This window comes from Copadichromis virginalis, linkage group LG10, assembly GCF_057382275.1.
Source record: "Copadichromis virginalis isolate Kocher_CV1m ecotype Utaka linkage group LG10, C_Virginalis_male_GT1.1, whole genome shotgun sequence".
Lineage (NCBI taxonomy): Eukaryota > Metazoa > Chordata > Actinopteri > Cichliformes > Cichlidae > Copadichromis > Copadichromis virginalis.
This window is the reverse complement of record NC_140627.1, coordinates 26,490,487-26,513,257: the sequence shown is the minus strand read 5'-3', so window position 1 is coordinate 26,513,257 and position 22,771 is coordinate 26,490,487. Positions and strand designations below refer to the sequence as shown.

The 22,771-nt window shown below is 38.5% G+C and overlaps 1 protein-coding gene across 2 annotated transcripts; it reads left to right on the top strand.

The window, feature by feature from the left end:
• The first annotated feature begins 952 nt into the window (after positions 1-952).
• slc37a2 (solute carrier family 37 member 2) lies at positions 953-22,378 on the top strand. Of its 2 annotated transcripts, none has more exons than XM_085470885.1 (18): positions 953-1,089; positions 4,009-4,090; positions 4,857-4,947; positions 6,518-6,596; positions 6,689-6,824; positions 9,553-9,629; positions 13,490-13,656; positions 13,754-13,791; positions 13,868-14,029; positions 15,738-15,828; positions 15,937-15,999; positions 17,171-17,256; positions 18,508-18,556; positions 19,018-19,091; positions 19,177-19,255; positions 20,246-20,343; positions 21,417-21,481; positions 22,118-22,378. In XM_085470885.1, the coding sequence occupies exons 1-18, from the start codon at positions 962-964 to the stop codon at positions 22,131-22,133; spliced, it is 1,581 nt and encodes a 526-aa protein (XP_085327011.1). In that variant the 5' UTR covers positions 953-961; the 3' UTR covers positions 22,134-22,378. The 2 variants fall into 2 exon arrangements, with proteins under 2 accessions (XP_085327011.1, XP_085327012.1); XM_085470886.1 differs by lacking the exon at positions 953-1,089 and adding an exon at positions 1,668-2,184.
• Positions 22,379-22,771: the final 393 nt, after the last annotated feature.

Genomic DNA, 22,771 nt, shown 5'->3' with positions numbered 1-22,771 from the left:
CCTTTTGAACTCTTTTCCTTTGTTTAATTATTGCTTATTAAAGCTGACAGAAATTTGCTTTGATTTATTTATTGGTAATGAAGGAATTTGTGCAGTGTCTTACTCTGTGTATGTAGTTTTAATGGCGGTAGTTAATGTGCTGAGTAAGCAACTAAACTTGAAAATGTCCTTGTGAGGATTTGCTGTTTGTTGTGTGGGTCAAGAGTCATGTTGACCTGTTTTAGCACTCCATTTAACAAATAACACTTCTGTTATGTTAGTTTTTTTAAATAAATGTCACTTTCTGTGGTAAATACAAATTGTGAAATGGTGTGGTCTGCTTTTAAAAATTGTATTCCTTTTTATGATTTTGTGACTGATGCACATTTATATGTTTTAAAATGGTGATAGTTATTTACACTTTTATTATTTTTAACATCAGCTCCAGTTATTTTTGTTACATTGTAGTTACATAGTTGTGTAGCTCATTCACTGGCAAAAAATCAGACTCACTGGCCCTTTTGTTAGGTCACCCATTCAGTTGCTTGTTACATCCTTTAATTTTCCAATCACATGGCAGCAGCTCAATGTATTTGGGCTTGTAGACATGGTCAGAACAACCTGCTTAAGTTCAAATTAAGGACCAGAATGGGGAAGAAAGGTGATTTAAGTGACTTAACATGGCATGGTTGCTGATGCCTGACTGGCTGAACTTTATATTTTAGAAACTGCTGATCTGCTAGGATATGCTCTCACAATCTCAGGAAATTACAACAAAACAGGCAAACCAAAAATGATCGATAGAAGATTGGAAAAGTGTTGCCCATAAGGTCCCGTTAGGCTTTAACATGTTTTTCATTAGTACGGACTCGGATCACCTTCGCCACGACTGGACTGATTTTCCTTATTACAATGGAGTAACTTCCAATGTGTTGGGTAGTTGTCATAGCAACGCGTCCGAGCGTCCCGCGACGTAATTAGTATGCGACACGAACGCTGGACGTCCAGGGAAGAATATACCAGCGCTCGGTCTGTGTCATCAGATTCAGAGGACCACGGCAATTTTTTTGTAACCATTTCCCTCTGCTCGCCCGGGGTTCCAGATGCAAGGTGCAAATAATTAAATGAATGTACATTTTAGATTTAAATGAGGAGATGCTGAGCTGGGCAACACATTGCATATCATAGTTTACTGATTTACTCATTAACTGTTTGCTGACGATTAAATTACAAGATGAAAATCAGGACTGATTTTCATCAGGACTGATTTTCATCTTGTGAACCGATTGGAATAAGAAGCGAAACTTGAATATTTTACGCCTCTTTTTAAATAATTTGATCAATACTTTTAGTTTTTAATGTCCAACTTTAAACTAATTTAAATTAATAAAAAACTAATAATACAATGAATAAAATATTTAATAATAAAGGCTTTAATCAAGGCTATTTCTTTAAAATAACTGCACTGGCATGTACCCAGAGGGGATACCTGCAGAGCACCCAGGTGGTCAGAAGGACTTTGATCTGAAGTGTAACATTTTAAAGAGCCTAACACGTGCTTTTCAGATACTTTTAATTCTGTTGCATTTTAACTTAAATTGAAATACCTCCACTTTGAGCAGTCCCACCCACTGTCCAACCCCGTTTAGACAAAACAAGGGTCTTTGAATCGCCTGCGTTACGTCACGCATATGCGCATGCATAGGGGCTGGTGGACAGGCTGTCGCCGGGAGGCTGGAAAATCTTATGGAAAACCAAACCAACATTGGAGTATTAATAGCAGCGGTGTCTTACACTTGTATCACAGCGTTTAAGAGGCAGGCCGGCTCTTCTGACTGCGTACTTGAAGTATAAAAGCCGGTCATTATGGAGCATTGCTGGAGATTCACTGCGGGTACCTCCCAACAGGAGCTGCTTTACAGCTCCCGTAGCTACCCCATGTGAGCCTCTATTTTAGCAGGCGCACAGGTCTGTTTTTATTTTGCGGTACTGCACAAGTACTGCCTCTGTTTTCATCCAGGGTTAGTCAGCTCTCTGCGTTTATTCATCTGTACCTGCTCAACATCCGTCTGCTTCCAAGAAGACATGTCCGGGACCCACTGCTGAGAGTCTGTTTTCTCACAATATTTAAAATAATCAAATGAAAATGAAGTCGTCTCTGGCTCCTGGGATAAGACTTATCACCAACTTTTCTCGGGATAGTTGGTAAGTTTCCATTCTTTTTGTCCTCTTGGCGCACACGCAGCCCTGTAATGGAGATTGCTGCTTCTTATCTCTGCTAAATGATTGATATCTCTGTTAGATGATTGACTCAAACTAGTCGATAAACCGTCAGAATGTGAACTGTTCTGGGACCAGTAAATCCAGAGACATTATCATGTAACCAGCTATTGTTTTAAATGTCTCAGTTCCTGTTATAAATGTATTACTACTTCTTGTTTTCTGTACCCGGCACGTCTGGTTTCCCCTGTGCGAATCTAGAATCCCACCAAACTCCATTAAAAAAATTGACATTTTAAGAGGTGGCCGGCCACAGTTTCCAGTGTCGACCACTGGGTTATTTTGCAATAACCGAAAACTGTCGAAAGGGATTTATACCTCCAGATTTATCAGCAAATAAAGTGTCAGTAAAGAGCCATTCCATTATATTTCCTGCTTTTCTAAATCTGACTGAATATAGAAAATACAAATTTTTCTTAAGACAACTCAGGCTCCTCAGGTATGTTTTGTAAATGCAGGGTGTTTTTGCTGGTTACCAAGCTGGAAAACTGCAAGCCACCAAAAAGTTACAAATTGCACAGATTTTATGGAATACAATGAAAAAACTAAAAAAGGAACTGCGGCTGCAGTAAAGACTGAAACTAACTGGGTGAATCTTGAAGAGAGTTTTCATCGGTGAGTCTCATGAGGATTGTGTAGCTCAGAATGAGTCGGACCAGTCTGATAGATGGATCCCCACCAAAAGAAAAGCCAGCAACTGGGAAAAAAGCATCTTTAAATTCTTAAAATGTTTGAGGAAAGGAGAGTACACGAGAGTAGGAAGAGTATCATGTGACTCAACTTCAGTTTCCCTTTATTTCAGTTTCATATACTTTGAGAAGGTCACATTGAAATAATTAAAGCAAATGATTGAATTATTGACCCACATTGTGCTGGACAAACAAAATGTTTGTCTCACACACAGTTTGTTATTAACAAAGGATGTGCCCTTAACTCCTCCCGCCATATCTGCTTGGAACACTCTTGGAATGGTTTGCCATGATAATAACGCCGGAATATGAAAACCATTCAATGACCTGAATGTACAGCATAGTATAAATTTCTCCAAAAACAAAGATCAAACTAAATAATCAAATGATGATAATAAGACAAAACCGAATGTTTCATAAACAATGATGATGATAGTTAGTGTTTATGTTTGTTTACCACCTTTTGCAAGCATTTTTGTATGCACAGTCTTCACCATTATTTATCAATTCAGACAAATGTGCGTCTTATTTGTGTTTGTCCTGATTCCTAATTCTTTAAACACACCTTCGTACTGTATCTCTCAAATTCCAAACAATTTAGGTGAAATCACTGGACTAAAAGAACTTTAGGTTCACGTTCCTTTTGAAAAGATAAACAGACAGATAAACTTTCAAGGGTCATAAACCAAATAAAAGTAGGCTTTGAATTATTTAACACTCTTGCATCTCAAATTAACACCTTACACTCCAAGTATAATGTGAGCACTGAGAATACTTTTTCCACCTATTAACTTGTGTTGTTTAGCCAGCATGAAAACAGCTGATCTGTGAGTTTGTTACCCAAACAAATATTTCTACGTCAGTGGAAAGTTTTACTGTTTTGTGTCATGTGTTTGTGCTGGAGGCATTTTAATTGATGTCACTGCATGATTAATAAGCATACCTTAGTTATTCTCTTTGTAGGTTTATTTTTATTATTCTGTTTTGATATTTTGAATAATAAAGATAATTTGATTGTCATTTTTAAATGATTTTGGTTCTAATGTGTCTGTTTTTGCAGGTATCGTGGTTTTATTCTCATCCTCACCTTCCTGTTCTACACAGCCTATCACTTGTCACGGAAACCTATCAGCATTGTTAAGGTGACTGGAACAGTTGAATTTCTTTTTATGAACACTATTAACAGTGTTTTTGCAGGATCAAATGCTCTCTAGAAGGACAGAACATGTCTTTCTTGTCTTGTACTTTTTACCCTCAAAAATGGACAAAATCTTTACCTTAACACTGCTCATTTGTTATCTCCTTACAGATATATTGATTAAATCTAATTTCTAACATTCAATCTTTAGCTTGTCACAAGATCAGGGAGACAACAGAAGATACGCTCTTTTAAGAAAATAATTTTATCTACATATAACTCAGACACAGCCACAATTAAAGGTATTCGTGTCTTTACAAATTCATAGAAATTAACAGCTGAAGCACAAAAGCTGGTAGAAAAGCAAACGGCTCTAAAGGACGTCTGCTGAATATGCTAAAGGGATTTTTCTTGTTGTTTCAATCAAAGATAGTCAAGCAACAATTGAAAGTGTTTGCATGATACAGCAATGGTCTGCAAATGAAGGCTTTTAAAGTCAAATGCTGTAAAAGCCCCTCATTGTTTAAATTACAAAGTATTCATGAAGTGGTCATAAAACAATCATAGGCTGTGATCCTGTCACCCTGAGAGCTGCAGTGTGTTGTTTGTGGTAATAGTGGTATCCTGGCATATTCTTATACTGTATCTTTATACATTTATACACCTATAGAAGATAAATTTTTTAAATCTTTGGTTCTTCATTTGCTTGTGTCAACTACTGTTTTAGTCATTTCAATTGGTTTCTTTCCACGTTCTTCTCTCGCACTCAGAGTGAACTGCACAGAAACTGCTCCAACGTCATTCAGCCAAAAGACATTAATATAACCAATAATGTTACCTGGTGTGATTGGCCACCCTTTGGTAAGTCCTTTAAATGCTGTCATTAATGCTCGCTTTGGAAACACAACTTCTAGTAGATGAGATTTTGGACAATTGCAGCTCTCAGAAAGTTTCAGTGTACCAAATTATTACTACACATGATTTATCAGTTGGTTAGGTGTTTGCAGTGGAAAAAGTGGCGTATGCATGGATAGGAGGAGCTGCTGTGGTGAAGCAGCTTCTTGAAGCTCTGAAACTCAAAAAAAAACAAGGAAAAGGGAGACTTTGTTTGTCGTCTGTAGTACCCCAGAAATTCCAAGTATGTTGATGCATGATTACCTACTGCGAAGGACATGCTGTACACTGATAACTAAATAGTTTGTAGTGTGGGTGTAGATTTTCTCTGAGACTGGAGGCCACATTATAGAGGTGTTCAAGTAAATTTTACACCTTTTCTAGATCATTTTATGATGAAAACTTTAAAATCAGCCACTATGAGATACTATAAAATGAACTGGTGGTTTTGCTCTGGTTTTATATTTGTGTTTTTATATTTTTTTTATATTAGAGTTTTTGGTTAAAGTCCACCAGCTGCTGTTGACTCACGTATAGTTGTCTTTACTTGTTGGCATTAGTATTATAGGTCATTTAAACCACATACACAGCTACACTGTGGCCAGAAGTTGAGGTTAATTGATGAAATCTGCAGTACCTGGAACTTTTTGGGGAAAAGTCTGGTGGAGAGTTAAGCTTAGTGCTCCAAATCCATAGAGGCTGCACTGTCGTGGCCAAGGTTGTTGTTTGTGTTTGTGAGCTGCTGTGAAACTGAGCTGATCATGTGAGACCTGCAGCTGATAAATATTTAACTTTTAGTTAATGTTACAGAAACACAGAAAAGAGATAAGTGTTTGAAGCTGCACTGGAAGAATACTGGCTATAAGATAGATACAATTACATCTTCTACAACAGAGAATTACCACCAGTTGCACTTGTCATAGTTCCTGTGCTCTGTGGTTACTTTTCTGGCAAGTTTGAAAGCAACTAAATTACAGGGATTATATTAAAAGGGTCCTACTATCATTCCTTCCTCTTTGTCAAGCAACTTTAAGTCTGGGGTTAAGTTTTCAGCTTGAATCTAGTCCAGCTGTGATCGTGTGAGAGCCTGTAATAGGTTAATAGTCCATCATATGGTCAGACCAGAGAGCCAGACAACTCTGTGTTCACAGACGTCCCACCCATCAGTTCATTCAAAACATTTTTTTTGCAAATAAACCAATCAGAAGAAAGTTGACAAAAAGGGGGCCGCTAAAGATAGAAGAGCTATTAATAATATTAATTAGGCATATATTATGATGTTGTTTAGCAACAACCTAACAACAGACTAGGTTCACTGACCAAACAACATTGTAGCATAGGGATGTGGTAGTAAGATAAACAAGAATTATTTTATTGATGACAGGAATACAATGAGGAGCTGGTAATGAGATTAACAGGTCCAGAACTCTGCTGCAGTTTTTTGTGTGTGTGAGCCGTACTAATTGACGAAGACCTCACAAAATTATACGCGCCGATGCGGAGAAAAGTAACAGTTTTCTCTGTTTTCTTGTTAAAGACCAGGACAACTATCAGACACTGTTTGGGGTCTTGGATAACTGCTTTCTGGTTGCTTATGCCATCGGGATGTTTTTCAGGTTTGTATTTGCTGTTTTTGGCTGACCTTGTTGTGTTTTTGTCTGAGAGGGCATGTGCTGCACTGAATAATAATCATCTCTCATGTTCTCAGTGGGATATTTGGTGAGCGTCTCCCTCTGCGGTACTACCTGAGTATTGGGATGTTGATGAGTGGGTTGTTCACATGTCTGTTTGGCCTCGGCTTCTACTGGAACATCCACTCACTGGGGTACTACGCCTTCGTCCAGGTAAAGAAACAAATCCACAAACCTGACCTTTAATTTACTTTCTGATTCATGTATCCTGTTCTCTTTTATTATTTCAATTGTGGGGCATATGACTGTGATATCATTTATAAATAAGAGCTGAAATGTGAGCTCATCAGCCACACATTAGCTGATTTAGGTTGCTAGCATGAAAGTGTCATGGTCCTGGGTCTTTTGACCCAGCGTTTTAAGTTTGAGTTTATTTTGTTCATTAGGTTATCTAAGTTCATTTGGTTATTAGACTCCTTGTGTTTTCTTCCCCTGTATTTAAGCTTCCCCTCACCCTTCGTGTTTCATGCTGCGTGTCTTATGTTATCAAGTTTGTATTATTATGCCTAAGTGTTTCTAGTTATTATTTTCCCCTCGTGTTTCCAACAATGTTAAATCTCCCCTGCTCTTCATGCGTTTCATGTCTGTGTCTTACATTGTCAAGTTCTGGTTGTCGTTTCTAAGTCTGCATGTTTCCTGTTTTATTTTGAAAAGGGGTCTTGTGTTCTGTGCTCATGCGGTTAGTTTTACTCTTGCCTGTGCATCATTATGTCTATCCTAGTCAGCTGTTTCCTCATGTGTCTCCACTTCCCCTAATCACCTGCTGTGTATTTAAGTCCTCTATTTTCAGTGTGTGATTGTCAGGTCGTCTGTTGTCCACGCCATGTTTCCTATGCCATGCTTCCAAGTTTCTTGTCTAGGTTTTTCTTATTGTTTGTTTAGATTTCCCAGTTTAGGTTTGTGTTAATTTTGCTTCAGTTTGCCTTGCCCTTTGTTTGTACCTTTTTTACCAGCCATATTAAGCGGCTCACCTTTTGTTAACATTCAAGTTTTGTTCCCTGTTCCTTGGAGTCTGCATTTTGGGTCCTTTTTTCAATTCATACAGTCTGCCCTCGCCAGACTGTGACAGAAAGTGGTGGTTTCGTTAGCCACACAGTTGAGAAAGTAAATCGGTAAATGTCCTGTAATTGTTTTAATGTTAAAAATCCACTATTAGACAAAAACAGGGGAAGAGAGTGTAGAAACATTTTGACACTTTCTTGATTTAAAAAATTAAAGGAGTGAGTTTGACTTTTTGCTCTCACCTGACTGAGCAGTTAAAACACTGAGCCTGCCCTGACTGAACTAAACTGAAATTATAGACTCTCTTTGAAGCTGATTAATCTAACACTTGGACACAAATGAAAAGCAAAGTGCGGTTTTACACGATTTAACTTCATCTTTACTGAACAGCAGCCAGCTGCAGTGACCGTGGAGAACTTCCCTGGAGCTATCAGCTATCAGTGCTCCTTCAGAGACACAAACCCAGATAGAGATGCTGCATAAATACACTGTGTTTACAGTTCAATTTGTGACATAAAGTAAAGTTTAGCTGTTGTATTAGTCTAAGAGAGAAAGTAGATTTGCATCCTTTTATCTTATGTTGCACAAGCCTTTTGTTTACATTTCTAAACGGATTGTCTTTGAATCTCTTTCTCTGCTGAGAATGAGGAAACTTTGATTTGCTATAAACAAAATTGTGTCCATTTCGGGAACAACTGCAGCATACAAAAAAAACTGCATTAGGTGGAAAAAATAAGGGAAGTGCAGTGATCAGATGAACTGTCTCTTGCTGACCTCAGGTTTTACTGATCGCTGAGGTCTGTAGAAATGTTTTCTCTCACTCAGTGCCTCGTCTTAAACACAGGCGCTGTCAGAAAAGTGTTATTTCACTTCAGGGCTTTTTTCACGCCTTTTGACCACTAATAATAACACGCCAATGGGTTGGATTAGCTCAGAAACAAGTGAAAAAATTAGCTTCAGCCACAGCTTAGGCTAGTTGCCTTCCCATAAATTAGGGATGCCAGTAATGAGACTATTTAGTCTGTTTTTTAAGTCTTTAAATTGAAACCTCAGCTTAAAAAAACCTGGAGATATTTGATTTATATATATATAAAAAGCAGAAAAGCTGCACACCCTTATCTTTGTCATGAGTTTGTCCGCCTATAAATGCAGGAAAATATTTATTTATTTAATTTTTCTGACCTTTGTGCAGTTGCCAGATTGCAGTATTGTTTTACACCTCTCAAGTATCACATGAGCTTCACACGTGTCACATGACCAGCAGTCAAATTCCATCAGCACTTCTCAGGAAAGCATGGAAAGTTAATCAATCAATAAATAAAGTTAAAATTAATAAAGTTAATTTTTAATAAAAATAGGATTCATTCAATAAATGGACAATGAGTTTATTCTAAGGTCTTTACCTCAAAATTGAATTGAATTGAGTTTGTAAGAAAAAAAAGGCGTCTATGGCAATAGAGAAATTGAAATCTGTGACCGGAAGTATTTAAAAAACTGGGTCAACAGTATTTATTTCATTTATGATCCTGTTTATTTTAACCTGTTAACATGTGCACTTTAGGTATGGATATTGAGCATCTCTTACAGGCGTGACCACTGAGAGCTCTGCAGGTCAGTGCAGAGCTCTCTTAGCAGCTTTTCCACTTGAACGTGCACAGAGCACATGGTGGCTTAGTCACTCTTAGATCTCACTTATCACATGACTCGCAGCTGCATCACATGACTGCATATGCAGAGCTTTGCTTATATCAGTTTGGTGTAGGAATGTTGAGAATCTATGTTCGTTGATCTCTTCTTCTTTTCCTCTTCATGCGGAGTTTACAGGGTTTCACGAAGAACGTTAACACAGTCCAGGTTCTCTTTCTGTTTCATTCTGCAGGTCATGAACGGGCTGGTGCAGACCACCGGTTGGCCAGCAGTGGTGGCTTGTGTTGGCAACTGGTTTGGAAAGGGGAAGTAAGTAGTGGGGGAGAATTCATGCTGAATGTGCATTAGAAATTGCTTTTTTCCCTTCTTTTTTCTTTCTTTTTTTGATGGCAGCAGAATGAAACACAAGCACATTGTCAAACCAGGCTTGGTTGTAGGTCAGACGACACTCACATCATAAATTAAAGTTATGAGCCTGAACAACTGGTTCTCACTGAAGTAGAACTACAAGCACAGCAAGCAGACAGACATATTAAGAATATATAATTGGCTCTAAAAATACACTAAAGAAAGGGGCAGGGAACAGAAAAAAGAACAATATTTATAGTAACAGTCACATGTCTGTCAGTGTTTGCACTGCTGCTATTGATTATGTCCACCTCAGCCAGTCAAAGAAGTTAGGTTACACTAAAAAGAAGATTGCATGTGTACATAGGTGATGAGTATTGACAAGATCTAATTGACTGCCATTATCAATTCCGCTTTTAGGTTGGATTCTCGAGCAGTTCCCTTATTAACTCCTCATCAATTCTGAGTGCAAAACTATTGATATCTTTGAGTCTGAACACGGTGTCCAGTTCAAAATAAGCCTTTATGTGACTTAGGTGTGCAAAAGCTGTCATAAGTTTGCTGGAGTCTTTGTGTTAGGGGAATTGCTGTAAACCTGCCTTTACCTGACATATGTAATCATATGTCAGGTGCAACATATTTATATGATAAAGAAAAGCATCAGGAGTAAATATGAGGCACTTACAGTGGGGCAAAAAAGTATTTAGTCAGCCACCGATTGTGCAAGTTCCCCCACCTAAAATGATGACAGAGGTCAGTAATTTGCACCAGAGGTACACTTCAACTGTGAGAGACAGAATGTGAAAAAAAAATCCATGAATTCACATGGTAGGATTTGTAAAGAATTTATTCGTAAATTAGGGTGGAAAATAAGTATTTGGTCACCTCAAACAAGGAAAATCTCTGGCTCTCACAGACCTGTAACGTCTTCTGTAAGAAGCTTTTCTGTCCCCCACTCGTTACCTGTATGAATGGCACCTGTTTGAACTCATCATCTGTATAAAAGACACCTGTCCACAGCCTCAAACAGTCAGACTCCAAACTCCGCCATGGCCAAGACCAAAGAGCTTTCGAAGGACACCAGGAAAAGTATTGTAGACCTGCACCAGACTGGGAAGAGTGAATCTACAATAGGCAAGCAGCTTGGTGTGAAAAAATCAACTGTGGGAGCAATCATCAGAAAATGGAAGACATACAAGACCACTGATAATCTCCCTCGATCTGGGGCTCCACGCAAGATCTCATCCCGTGGGGTCAAAATGATCATGAGAACGGTGAGCAAAGATCCCAGAACCACACGGGGGGACCTGGTGAATGACCTGCAGAGAGCTGGGACCAAAGTAACAAAGGTCACCATCAGTAACACACTACAACGGCAGGGAATCAAATCCCGCAGTGCCAGACGTGTTCCGCTGCTGAAGCCAGTGCATGTCCAGGCCCGTCTGAAGTTTGCCAGAGAGCACATGGATGATACAGCAGAGGATTGGGAGAATGTCATGTGGTCAGATGAAACCAAAGTAGAACTTTTTGGTATAAACTCAACTCGTCGTGTTTGGAGGAAGAAGAATACTGAGTTGCATCCCAAGAACACCATACCTACTGTGAAGCATGGGGGTGGAAACATCATGCTATGGGGCTGTTTTTCTGCCAAGGGGACAGGACGACTGATCCGTGTTAAGGACAGAATGAATGGGGCCATGTATCGTGAGATTTTGAGCCAAAACCTCCTTCCATCAGTGAGAACTTTGAAGATGAAACGAGGCTGGGTCTTCCAACATGACAATGATCCAAAACACACCGCCCGGGCAACAAAGGAGTGGCTCCGTAAGAAGCATTTGAAAGTCCTGGAGTGGCCTAGCCAGTCTCCAGACCTCAACCCCATAGAAAATCTGTGGCGGGAGTTGAAAGTCCGTGTTGCTCGGCGACAGCCCCAAAACATCACTGCTCTCGAGAAGATCTGCATGGAGGAATGGGCCAAAATACCAGCTACTGTGTGTGCAAACCTGGTAAAGACCTATAGTAAACGTTTGACCTCTGTTATTGCCAACAAAGGTTATGTTACAAAGTATTGAGTTGTATTTTTGTTATTGACCAAATACTTATTTTCCACCCTGATTTACGAATAAATTCTTTACAAATCCTACCATGTGGATTCATGGATTTTTTTTTTTCACATTCTGTCTCTCACAGTTGAAGTGTACCTCTGGTGCAAATTACTGACCTCTGTCATCATTTTAGGTGGGGGAACTTGCACAATCGGTGGCTGACTAAATACTTTTTTGCCCCACTGTACATATGAAATTTTAACTTCAACAGATTACAGGACTGTTCTCTTTTTCATTCATCTCCATAATTTTGCTTGTCACTGCTTTGATCTTTGCTCATACTGAGGCTCCCGGCTTGTGGCTGGCTGAACTGTGGATAACTTTAGCTTGAGACATTTTTCCCATGTAACGTGGCTACATGACTACAAACTATTTAACAATATAAACCTGGATATTTATGGACATAAAAAACAAAAACATGTTATCAGTTTTTGGCAGATGACTGCTTTTTAACCCAAAACTGATCCCTAACCTGTCATTCAACTCAAATATCATTTTGTAAACCCAGACAAGTAACAAATACGAGGATTTTGACAGAGTAAACCTGTCGAAAAATCACCATATTTGAGAATTGAAACTCATCATTTTACTGTCATTGTATTCATTTCTCAATGACTCCCCTCAGCTTACAAGTAGAGGCACCTCTGCAGCTTTGTATCGACCATAATGATTTTTTTACTCCAAAGAAAATCTCAATATGAAGTTTCAGGCAGACATGTCAGTTGGAACTAAGTTAGCAGATTGACAGATCTGGAGTGGAGAGATAACCTGTGTGAACCGCTGCATCTGGAAGTCCTGCACAGGCGGTGCATGAGAAGGACATACATCATGTTTCAGAACTGGATATTGAATAATCTAGCACCTGCACAAAAATCCTGCAAAGTTCACCAAATGTCAATTTCACCAGGTTTTTTCTGGCCATATCAACAAACATGTTACGTTTTTTTTTTTTACCTTAATCAAACCGTGAGAGAAAATGGACATCATGCTTATTAGTCAGTTAAACAATCAGCTTGTTCATTCATATGTACATTTGTAATCTGGCTAAGCCTGTTTTCCTGCCTCCCTGTGGTCATGCTAAGATATGTTAACCATTGTCTGGGTCCTGCAAATCTCTTGTGCTCCAGGATTCAGAGTATCAGAGAGCACAAGAAATGATTGTGAATCATCACAGCACACACGCTCTCTCAGATAAAAAGGCAAAAGGTCAGCCAAAAAAAAGCGCACACAAACCTGGAAAACACCCTGATGGCTTTATCCAAGACCCTGCACAGTGTCTGATAGTTCTAGAGAAACAGGAAACAGATAAAACTCTTTCTTTTCTCCCTTTTTAAATTCATAACGTTTATAAATGTGTGTTTTTACTGGCCTTCCACTCACAAAAGCGGTGACAGCTGACACACACATGACAGTTTTAGGCCTTAATTTGTGGCTCGCAGACATTACTTATACATTTGCCACATTGTTTACATGTATAACAGAAGCAAAGCATAGTAGGCCACATTTAAACCCCAGTAGTGATCTCTGTTTTAATGCACCAGAGCCCTAATTAAGTTCTTGCCTACTTTTTACTTCCCCAAATGTCTTCAGTGCATAAAACAACATAAAGGCATGCTGACAAGCTTCAAGACTCCAGCTCAGCATTCATGAATCCATTTTGTAAAACTGACTTTCAGCAGGAGAACTTCTCGTGACCTTCTCTGTTTTGATTGCCAGGCGTGGCTTCATCATGGGTGTGTGGAACTCCCACACCTCAGTGGGAAACATCCTGGGCTCCCTCATTGCGGGAGTCTTCGTCTCCACGGCCTGGGGATTATCCTTCATCGTCCCTGGAATCATCATCGCCTGCACTGGGGTCCTGTGCTTCTTCTTCCTGGTTGAGAGTGAGTTTCCGTTTGTCAGACAAAATCCAAAATACTTCCCCAAAGTGAGCTTTAAGATTTAATGTCTCCCATCCCATTTCGTCCGTTCTCTTTTCAGAACCTGAAGACGTGAACTGCTCATCTCCTCAGCATCATGTAAGTTACAAAAGCAACGCATCCTTTCCCCTCTTTCCATGAAAAAGTCTGCTTGAGCTGTTTATTTGTGTGTCAGAGTGGTCAGGAGAGGAGTCAGGAGGTTGGTGAGACGGCGCCTCTCTTGCGGGACTCATCCATTGTTGATCCATCCATCAATGGAGCCGTCTCCACTGAGCCAGACGTGATTGTTGAGGAGCACAGCGAGGCCATCAGCTTCCTTGGAGCGCTGCGCATACCTGTGAGTGGAAATGGCACCTTTAATCACAGAAATGTGATTGATTGGCTTTGAATGTGCAGATATTTGTGCCATATTTTACAGTAAAATTTTCCCATCACGCTTAGTTTAACTCAAGGGTTGAAAATTGCTAACTTTGGCACCACCTAGTGGCTAATTAAAAATATCACTCTAAACAAACGTTATAAAAACTATTTTAAAGTTTCTTTAACAATGAAAAATATTCACAAATTGTTTTTATATTTATATTATTAAAGTTGAGGTTGTCAGACTGTTTTTGTCACAGCTGTCTGTCTTAACTGGTCACTTAAATGAAAAGGAGCCGTTATTAATGTTATTAACGAGACTTTTGTTTCTTCGAAAGTCACAAACCCACGCGGCTCCTGTGAAAACGGCTCTGTGTGTTTATCCTGTTAAAGATGGGAGGGACAGTGATTGGTCGTTTAATCTCATTGTTATGTTTACTTTGCTGATAATGAGACTGTTGCCTAGTAACAAATAAGTCACATTTGACACAACAATTAGAGACCAATTCATGCGTCACTTATTATCACCTTTACTTCACTCACTTTGACTTGATCACTCCCGTGATGATGATCGTTTTTGCTGTTAAGCGATTACCTCTTCTTTTCTTTTTCTTTTTTTACTCCAACCAATCAGCAGCGAGCAAATTATCCGCCAGACAGCACGAAGAGCTGAAATCGCCTGGGGGCACTTAACGCTTTTTCTTTTTTTTTTCTTCAACTGTCAAAGAAACAGTTGATTTTTCCAGTCAGTGTTTATTATGACTTTAGGAAAGAACCTTATGAGAAACAATTACTTTCCCATAAATATGCCTGTCACAAAGACCCGCCTTCCTGGAGGTTTCTGCTGGAAACAGCAATGATTCTGTTGGAATAATAAATGTGAATCAAAGATAATGATTAGTAATTTACGTGAGTATATGTTAGGAAAAATAAGACAAAATAAGAGTTATAAAGTTGCAGTTTAACTACAACTCTATAAATTTAGCCAGTGCAAATAGTCCTGATCAAAACCGAGTTATAACTCTTTTCCACTCTTCAGTATGCCTGGTTAACAAACACTACCAGTGGGTTTTATTATTATTGATAACATGGTGAATTTCTGCTGTTTGTTACTGTTAAACTGTTTCTATGAGTCACCTCTTTCTTTGTGATCAGCTATTCATCAGTGGTATGAAGACAGGTTTGCATGAACAGGTCCTGAGCAGTGAATGAGTTAAGCATAGAAACATGGATACACATTAAATACATTATAGGTACCTGTGTTCATGTATATCTCCTAGGGAACTAGGAGAAACCATAGTCATCTGCAATCATATGTGCACTTAAAAAAAGGTTGTTTTTTTTTAATCACCTCAAATTGCTCTATGCATGGGGAAAGGCCCATGCAGGTGAGAAGGTCTAAGAAATTCAGAACCCATGAGGTGACTCACAGTCATTTCCCAATGACTTTGAATAAACTGGAATTAAGCGATGTCCTCACTGTGGGTTCATGAGAAAGAGTCAGAGCTGTTTTGAAAACCGTGCATGGATTTGACACGCAACTCTGCTCCTGTCATTGTATCAGAAGGGGAGGGTGTTTGATTTCCACCTGTGTTGCACCTCTCTGATGGCTAACGGTGAATTACAGGATGACAGACACTTTAAGTTGCTTCTGGGGTTTTTTCATGATGTTTTCTGTCTCTCAGGGCGTGGTGGAGTTCTCGCTCTGTCTGCTTTTTGCCAAACTGGTCAGCTACACCTTCCTCTACTGGCTTCCTCTCTACATCTCAAATGTTGGTCAGTATTTACACACATCATTTTACTATTAAGATAACCTAATGATCAGTTCATGTGATTTAAAGCAGTTTTTAGAGTTAATGCATTTGTTTTGTTTTTGTTTTTTAGCACATTTTGAGGCAAAAGAAGCAGGAGATATGTCGACATTATTTGATGTCGGAGGAATCTTGGGTAAGCTTTGAGTCTTGTTTGATTTGTAAAATCACTCAGTCAATTCAGTTTTTGTCAGAAATAAAGATGCAGAACATGATGCAAAAATGCATCACTGCAGTGTGACTGTGTCACATATGGCTGTGTGACAGGCGGGATTTAGACCCAAATGCAGAAAATAAACTCAAGACTTTAGCTTTATTCCTGTAACCCTAAAGGAATGCTGAAAGTAAAAATGTTTGCACAATAGGAAACCAAAATATCAGAAATATCATGAAACACAGGAGAAGGAGGTGCAGAGCATTGAGGAACGACATGAGGAAGGGCAAAGGGAGAACTGGGGTTATAAATAAACACAAGATAATAAGGAAGATCAGAAACACCTGGGAACACAGCTGGTACAAATCTGGGATACAAGACTAGGAAAGGAAAACTGAATGTTAAACACATGAGACAAAGGTTACGAAAAAGCAAGACAGGGATACCTAACACAGAGACAGATGGTCAGATATGGTACAGGGAAACATGAGGGAGACCTGAAGACCAAACTCTGAGTACAAACAACAACAGCTGTAACGGGGAATAAATACAAGTGAAATATACAAAGGTGAAAACTATGCAGTAAGTAAAAATATAATAAATATATAATACATATATAGTTATTTTAAACTAATTATAAACAATTATAAGTAGTGATATCTTAGTCTTCTGTAGAAACAAAGATCTTTAAAATTAAAACTAAAAACTTTTTTGAACACTTGTTTTTAATGAATTCTTAATATTAAAATCTCCCAATTTTATGCAGTCAAAATCTTAACTTTTAACCTTTAAATAACCTTGAATTAACCTTTAAATTTGTGCAGTTTTTACTATTCAAAGTATAATATATCGCATAATATCCATGCTCAGTGATAGCGATAGAACAAAAGGATTCTGAATTTAGGCAAGATTTCAGGTTGTGAGGTTTGAGTGGGTGGTGACGGTGAGGTAGATGTGAAGTTTTTCAGCTGTGAACATTTCATGCAGGTATCTCCTGCTCTTAAGCAGTTATGGGGGTTCAACAATTGTGGAAAAAATAAGACAAATTAAAAGGTTTCAAATTTTCAACCCGCCCGTATAGTTCAAGAGACTAACTCTGAAAATATTTGTGGGAAGAAGGAAAAACTTGACTGAACTGTCTTTGTGTCTGCAGGAGGCATCTTGGCGGGCCTTGTGTCTGACTACACTGGGGGGAGGGCGTCGACGTGCTGCGTCATGCTGGTTGTTGCTGCCCCCATGGTGAGTGTCACCTCTTATATTAGATTAATAATACGATTGTGGAGCAGTGAAAATGGACGGGGGGGTGGGAGGGTGGCTGGTGTAAACTTGATTTTTAAAAATCCAAGAGGTCAACAACACTTTCATTTAAATAACTAACACTTGCCATGGTTAGAGGCTTCTGCATACAAGCCTTCATCATGGGTAAAAAACCTCAAATTTATTAAATGCATCTTGCTAGTATTGGGTTGGACCCTCTTTTACCTCCAGAACTGCATTAATTCTTCATGGCATCGATTGAACAAGGTGCTGGAAACACTCATCTGAGATTTAGGTCCATATTGAGACGACAGCCTCACACAGTTTCTGTAGGATGTGTCTCTCCCGTTCCACCATATCCCAAAGGTGCTCGATTGGATTGAGATCTGGTCACTGTGGAGGCTATTTGAGCACAGTGAGCTCATTCTTATGTTCAAGAAACTGTTTGAAGTTGTTAAAAACAAGTGTAAAAAGTTCAAATAAGTTCAAGTTTTTTTTTTACAGAAGATCACTCAGTGTGTGGGAGGTGTGACTAAAGCAACACTGTGATGTCACGCTTCATGAAAGATCAACACCCAGTCTAAGAGTGCTGTTTAAAAAGGATAGGTGTATACAGTATATACAGACAGTATATTCTGCTGTTCACAAAAGTCAATCACAAGTGTGTGCTGGTGTTTTTGGCTCCATGTTAGTGTAACCACAATAAGGTAATTTTACCAAAAACAACACAAATAGAAGAAATGATAGTTGATCTCAGACACTGTAACATTGAATGCAAAGCCAGCGTTATTCATAGCATGGACTTGCAGATGGAGCACTGCTATAAATGTCGACCACAGTTTTTGACCAGTTCAAATCATAAAAAACAGAAAAAAAAATTTGATAAGGAGATTTAAGTGTTTTGTTTTTGTCTTTGTTTTTTTAAAATCTGCTGGTTTTAACTAATAATGACACAGAAACATCCTGAGCAGCATTGTTAACGCCTGCTCCAAAAGCAGGGTTATTTCTCTCACTGGGGTAAAAATTATTAATCATTTTGACCAGTTTTTTTTTTGACCAGTTTTGTCATCCGAGTTCAGGAAGCTTCTCTCAGTCAAAGTGTATTTAATGTTTTTGACAGGATGATATTTCACACTGATGTGAGAAAGGTTTCTGGCTGTAATAATTGTCACCCATGTGCAGATTTTCCACAATTAGTTGATTGGCTGATTATTTGTTTTGCTCTATTCTCAGCTTTTCCTCTATAATAACATTGGGCAGAGGAGCCTCGGTACTACAATCGGTAAGACTTCTTTATTTTGTCATTTTTAACTTTGATACTAATCACATTAAAAACACCTTGTTGTTAAAATGTTTACTCAAATTACATTCTTGTATAATGTTTAAGAGTTTATGACACAATATTATGGAGTGTATGTAGCGTATGGTCATGATTGTAAACTGGTCACTAGTAAAATTCAAGAATATGACAGAAAGAGGAGACAGGAAGTATTGCACAGTAAAGCATTTTTGATAATCAAGACGTCTAGAAATTGATCACAAGATGCAAGATTTCATTGATTTATTGATCATGTTTTCAGTAGAAAGAAAGATTTCAGAGTTATTAATTCATTATTTGAGCACAGATAACTCACAGATTCTTTACATTTGCTTACATTGACCTGAACTTAGCTCGAACTGAAAATAGATTAGATAGACTTGTTGTGGATTCAGCCCTCACTTATACTTTTTCTTTCTGTGTAGGTATGCTGTTATTGTGTGGAGCCCTGGTGAATGGACCTTATGCTCTTATCACAACTGCTGTATCTGCTGACCTGGTAAGGTCTAAGGCATCATAGGAAATCCTTTGCTTTACTTAAAAATGTCTCCGCCATTGGCATAATGATGCTTCCGTTGCCACAGGGGACACACGAGAGTCTGAAAGGAAACGCCAGGGCGCTGTCGACAGTGACCGCAATTATTGATGGGACAGGATCAATAGGTATGCATATCATGACTAAACGTTAAAAAATCTTGAGCTTAACTCTTTCATCTGTAATTATCATAATAACTAAGGAACAAACGAGTTGGTTAAGTCAGCAGAGGATTTTAAGCCTCTTTTGTCTCAAAAAAGCCCAAAATCTTCCAGATGTCACCTGTTCAGCACCAAACTGCAGACAGGTAAAGTTAGCACCCATCTGTTGATCATGGTGGAACCATTTAGCCTTTAAAAGTGTTTGTATTGCCCTCAGGAGTTGGTGGACACTAAAAATAGAGCTTACATCTTACTGTTAGTTTGTTTGCCCATGAACTCCTCCTGTGTGAACAGGAGATGAGAAACGAAACCCGACACGCAGGTACATCTTATTCCCCTCAAGGTTTTTTTCTATATCCGATGTTATTATGATGTCATCAGGTTGCCCAGCAACCACTTGCCAATGAGGTAGACATTGGACTTTACTCATAGTTTACCTATGGCACCATATAAAAGCACTGTATGATCTGTAATTTCACAAAAATGACATCTATAATGTATATCCATAAAACTTTAATTAGGCTTGATGCGTCATCATGTTGCCTAGCAACCACATAACAAAAGACTAAACAGTCCTGTAGCGTGGTCATGTACTAGTATTCATATCATACTCTTTATAAAACACGGAGAATATTAGTTCTAATATAATTAATGCATCCTTGCATTTCTGTCCACATTTGTCTCATGGTTTAAATTAAAATTAAAAGCGTAGATAGAACATAAACAGTTATTTTGTCTTTTGTACTCAGGACAGCAGTTTGTGTAACTGTAAAAAAGAAGATGGAAACTGATGAAGTCCTGAGAGACTAGAAAATTGAGTACTTAATGTGTGATTTAAAAGGAAATGGCTATTTTTCCATTTTGTGTTTTTCCTCCTGACTTTTTCATTTAAGTCTGAATAATTCTTGACGACTTTATGCGTTTACACTTAATGACTTATTTTTATGCTCTCTGCAGGAGCTGCACTGGGTCCTCTGCTGGCCGGTGTGATCTCACCAACTGGCTGGAACAATGTCTTCTACATGCTCATCTCTGCTGACGTCTTAGCCTGCCTGGTCAGAGAGCAATCTTTATCTGTTCACTCACATAGAATAAACTTGTTCCTTTTTAATGCAAATGCCAACCAGTTAATTTAAGGATTGTTGTGGTGGTTCATCCTAAATTTATTATTGTGTCAGCATAAAACCGCTGATACAAATGTATACGAGAAAACAATATTAAACATTGTACACTCACTGGCCACTTTGTTAGGTACACCTGTTCAGCTGCTTATTAAGGCAAATATCTAATGAGCCAATCACACAGCAGCAACTCGAGCATCACAAACATAAACGTGGTTGTTACCAATGTGTGCCTACTAAAGTGGGTGAGTGTAACACAACAAAGACGACAAAATTGACAGCTAAAGTTACCAAACAAACAAAATTACAACCTTACAAACAAATTTAGTAATTCATTCATTTAACAAAGAAATAACGTGCAGTACAGTGTTCACATTGAAAACATAAGCAGACTGGTGTGAGGTAGCAAAACAAAGCATGTCTGAATAGGCAAAAAAATGAAAAGGTAACTTATTGCAGTTGGAAGGTTTTTTTAACAGCTTTCTTTGGTACAAAATGGACATTAAAGAAAAACTGCTCAGAACTTCTTATATAGTATATCTATATAGTTTACTTTAAAAATAAATTGGCACCGGTGAAACTGGCGTCTTGAATAAAGGAGCCAGCTGAGTCTGTGAAACATCTGAACATACAATTCTGCAGAGTCGGTTATATTTACCACAAACATGGTACCAGTCTCATGTCATAATAGTCCATTATTGGCAATGTAAGTTACATGACGAGTCTTTGTGTAACATTACTGGTATGTTACTGGTGCAATGCAGAATATCGGTGCCTAAGTCGAGACGTTGCCGCCGCGAAGCTAACCTCAATTCACTTGATTTATGTTGAGAAAAGGAGCAAACAATAGTTTGCCAATGCTGTCCTGTGGACCTTTATTTCACTAAGCTCCACATGGATCCTTTTTTATTCCTAATGATTTTTAAATATTGTGGTTTGTGAGTATGCCAGAGAACTTATGAGAACCACTCAAACCCCCAACTGACACTTCTTTTGTTTGGCTCCAGTTTTTGTCCAGGCTTGTTTACAAGGAAGCTCAGAGATGGTGTGGGTGTGGACCCAGAGCCAGAGGGTGAGTATCATCGTCAACGCCACTGTCTCTTTTTTCGACCTTTACCTTCTTTGTTTACATTCATTTCGGGGAACCCTAGAGATTAAGTAAGCCAATACAGAAAAGACTGATGTTTAAATATGTTTAACACAGCCGGTAAAGATGGAACACAATAGGAAGGCTTTTTACAAAAAAGCCTCAGTTTCTCTAGAGGTTGCATGAAAAGAAGGATGCCTGTGCATTAAAAAGGGAGCTGGGGAAATGTATTAGGATCGTTAATATAATAACTGGAAGCAGGTGGAAGCCACTATCCTGGCTCTTCCCTGAGGCAACAAAATACACTTTTGAGAAAAAGTAAAGCACAGGAATTAGTTATATTGTGCTAGTTTAATCCAACCCTGAAGTAATTTGTTTTCCTCTGTAAACCTGAACACATCTGCACAGTAATCCAGATTAGGTGTTTTATTATAAACATGAGTCATTTATTCTTCAGAATATACTCACAGAATGAAATGAAATAATCTGAAATCAGTGCATCTCTGTTGTTTGCTGCTAAGCTAACAGTGTAGCATATGATTATAGTATCGGTTTTTCTGATCAGCCTCTACCTGCAGGAATTTTGTCATCCTCTAAACTAACTGTGACTTTTTATTGCAGGTTCAATGAGCTCTGAAATCAAAGTGAAAACCAAAACACACAAAGGGAGGAAACAATGATGAAACTGACCTCACCGTACAACCAACTAACTCTTTTTTTTTTAACCTCCAACTTGGACAATCTTCTGCTGAGCTGATGATTGAAGCCTTCTAACTGTACGACAGTATGCTTCTATAAGGAGACAAATGTCTTTTTGAGGACTAATCCACTCATTCTTACTTGTTTTTAATGTTCTTTTAGCATTAAATGGTTTACACTGTTTTTTTTCTTATTGGGTCTTTTTTTTTGTCTCCTTGGTGTTTGTGCCCTTTCAATGGCATTTTAGGCAAACAAGCTGGAACACTGGCTGAGTCAGAAACTGCTTCAGAGGGTTTTACATGCAGTAGAAAGTCACCGTGTAACTGAAAACTAAGTGTAAGGAACTAAGTAAGAAAGTTTTGTGATTTCAAATTTGGAAATTGGCTAACACTTTATAATGTGGCCGTGACTAACAGGGTTCGTGTAACATGCCACGTGTGTAGTCAGTACAATCAGTGGTGTGAAAGGAGAGAAGTGATACTGTAAATAATTTTAAATACTACAGGCATAAGTACACTGTAATAAAATTTAAGTTGTGAATAAGTAATTTTAAGTACTGTTTAACATTTTTCTTGA

What these genes read in the sequence shown, in the direction of transcription:
- slc37a2 (XM_085470885.1), top strand. Translation starts at nt 962, where the DNA reads ATGCGACACGAACGCTGGACGTCCAGGGAAGAATATACCAGCGCTCGG. An exon ending in GCCATCGGGATGTTTTTCAG is followed by an intron (nt 6,597 to 6,688) that starts GTTTGTATTTGC and finishes TCATGTTCTCAG; the next exon opens with TGGGATATTTGGTGAGCGTC. An exon ending in TGATGGGACAGGATCAATAG is followed by an intron (nt 19,256 to 20,245) that starts GTATGCATATCA and finishes TGCTCTCTGCAG; the next exon opens with GAGCTGCACTGGGTCCTCTG.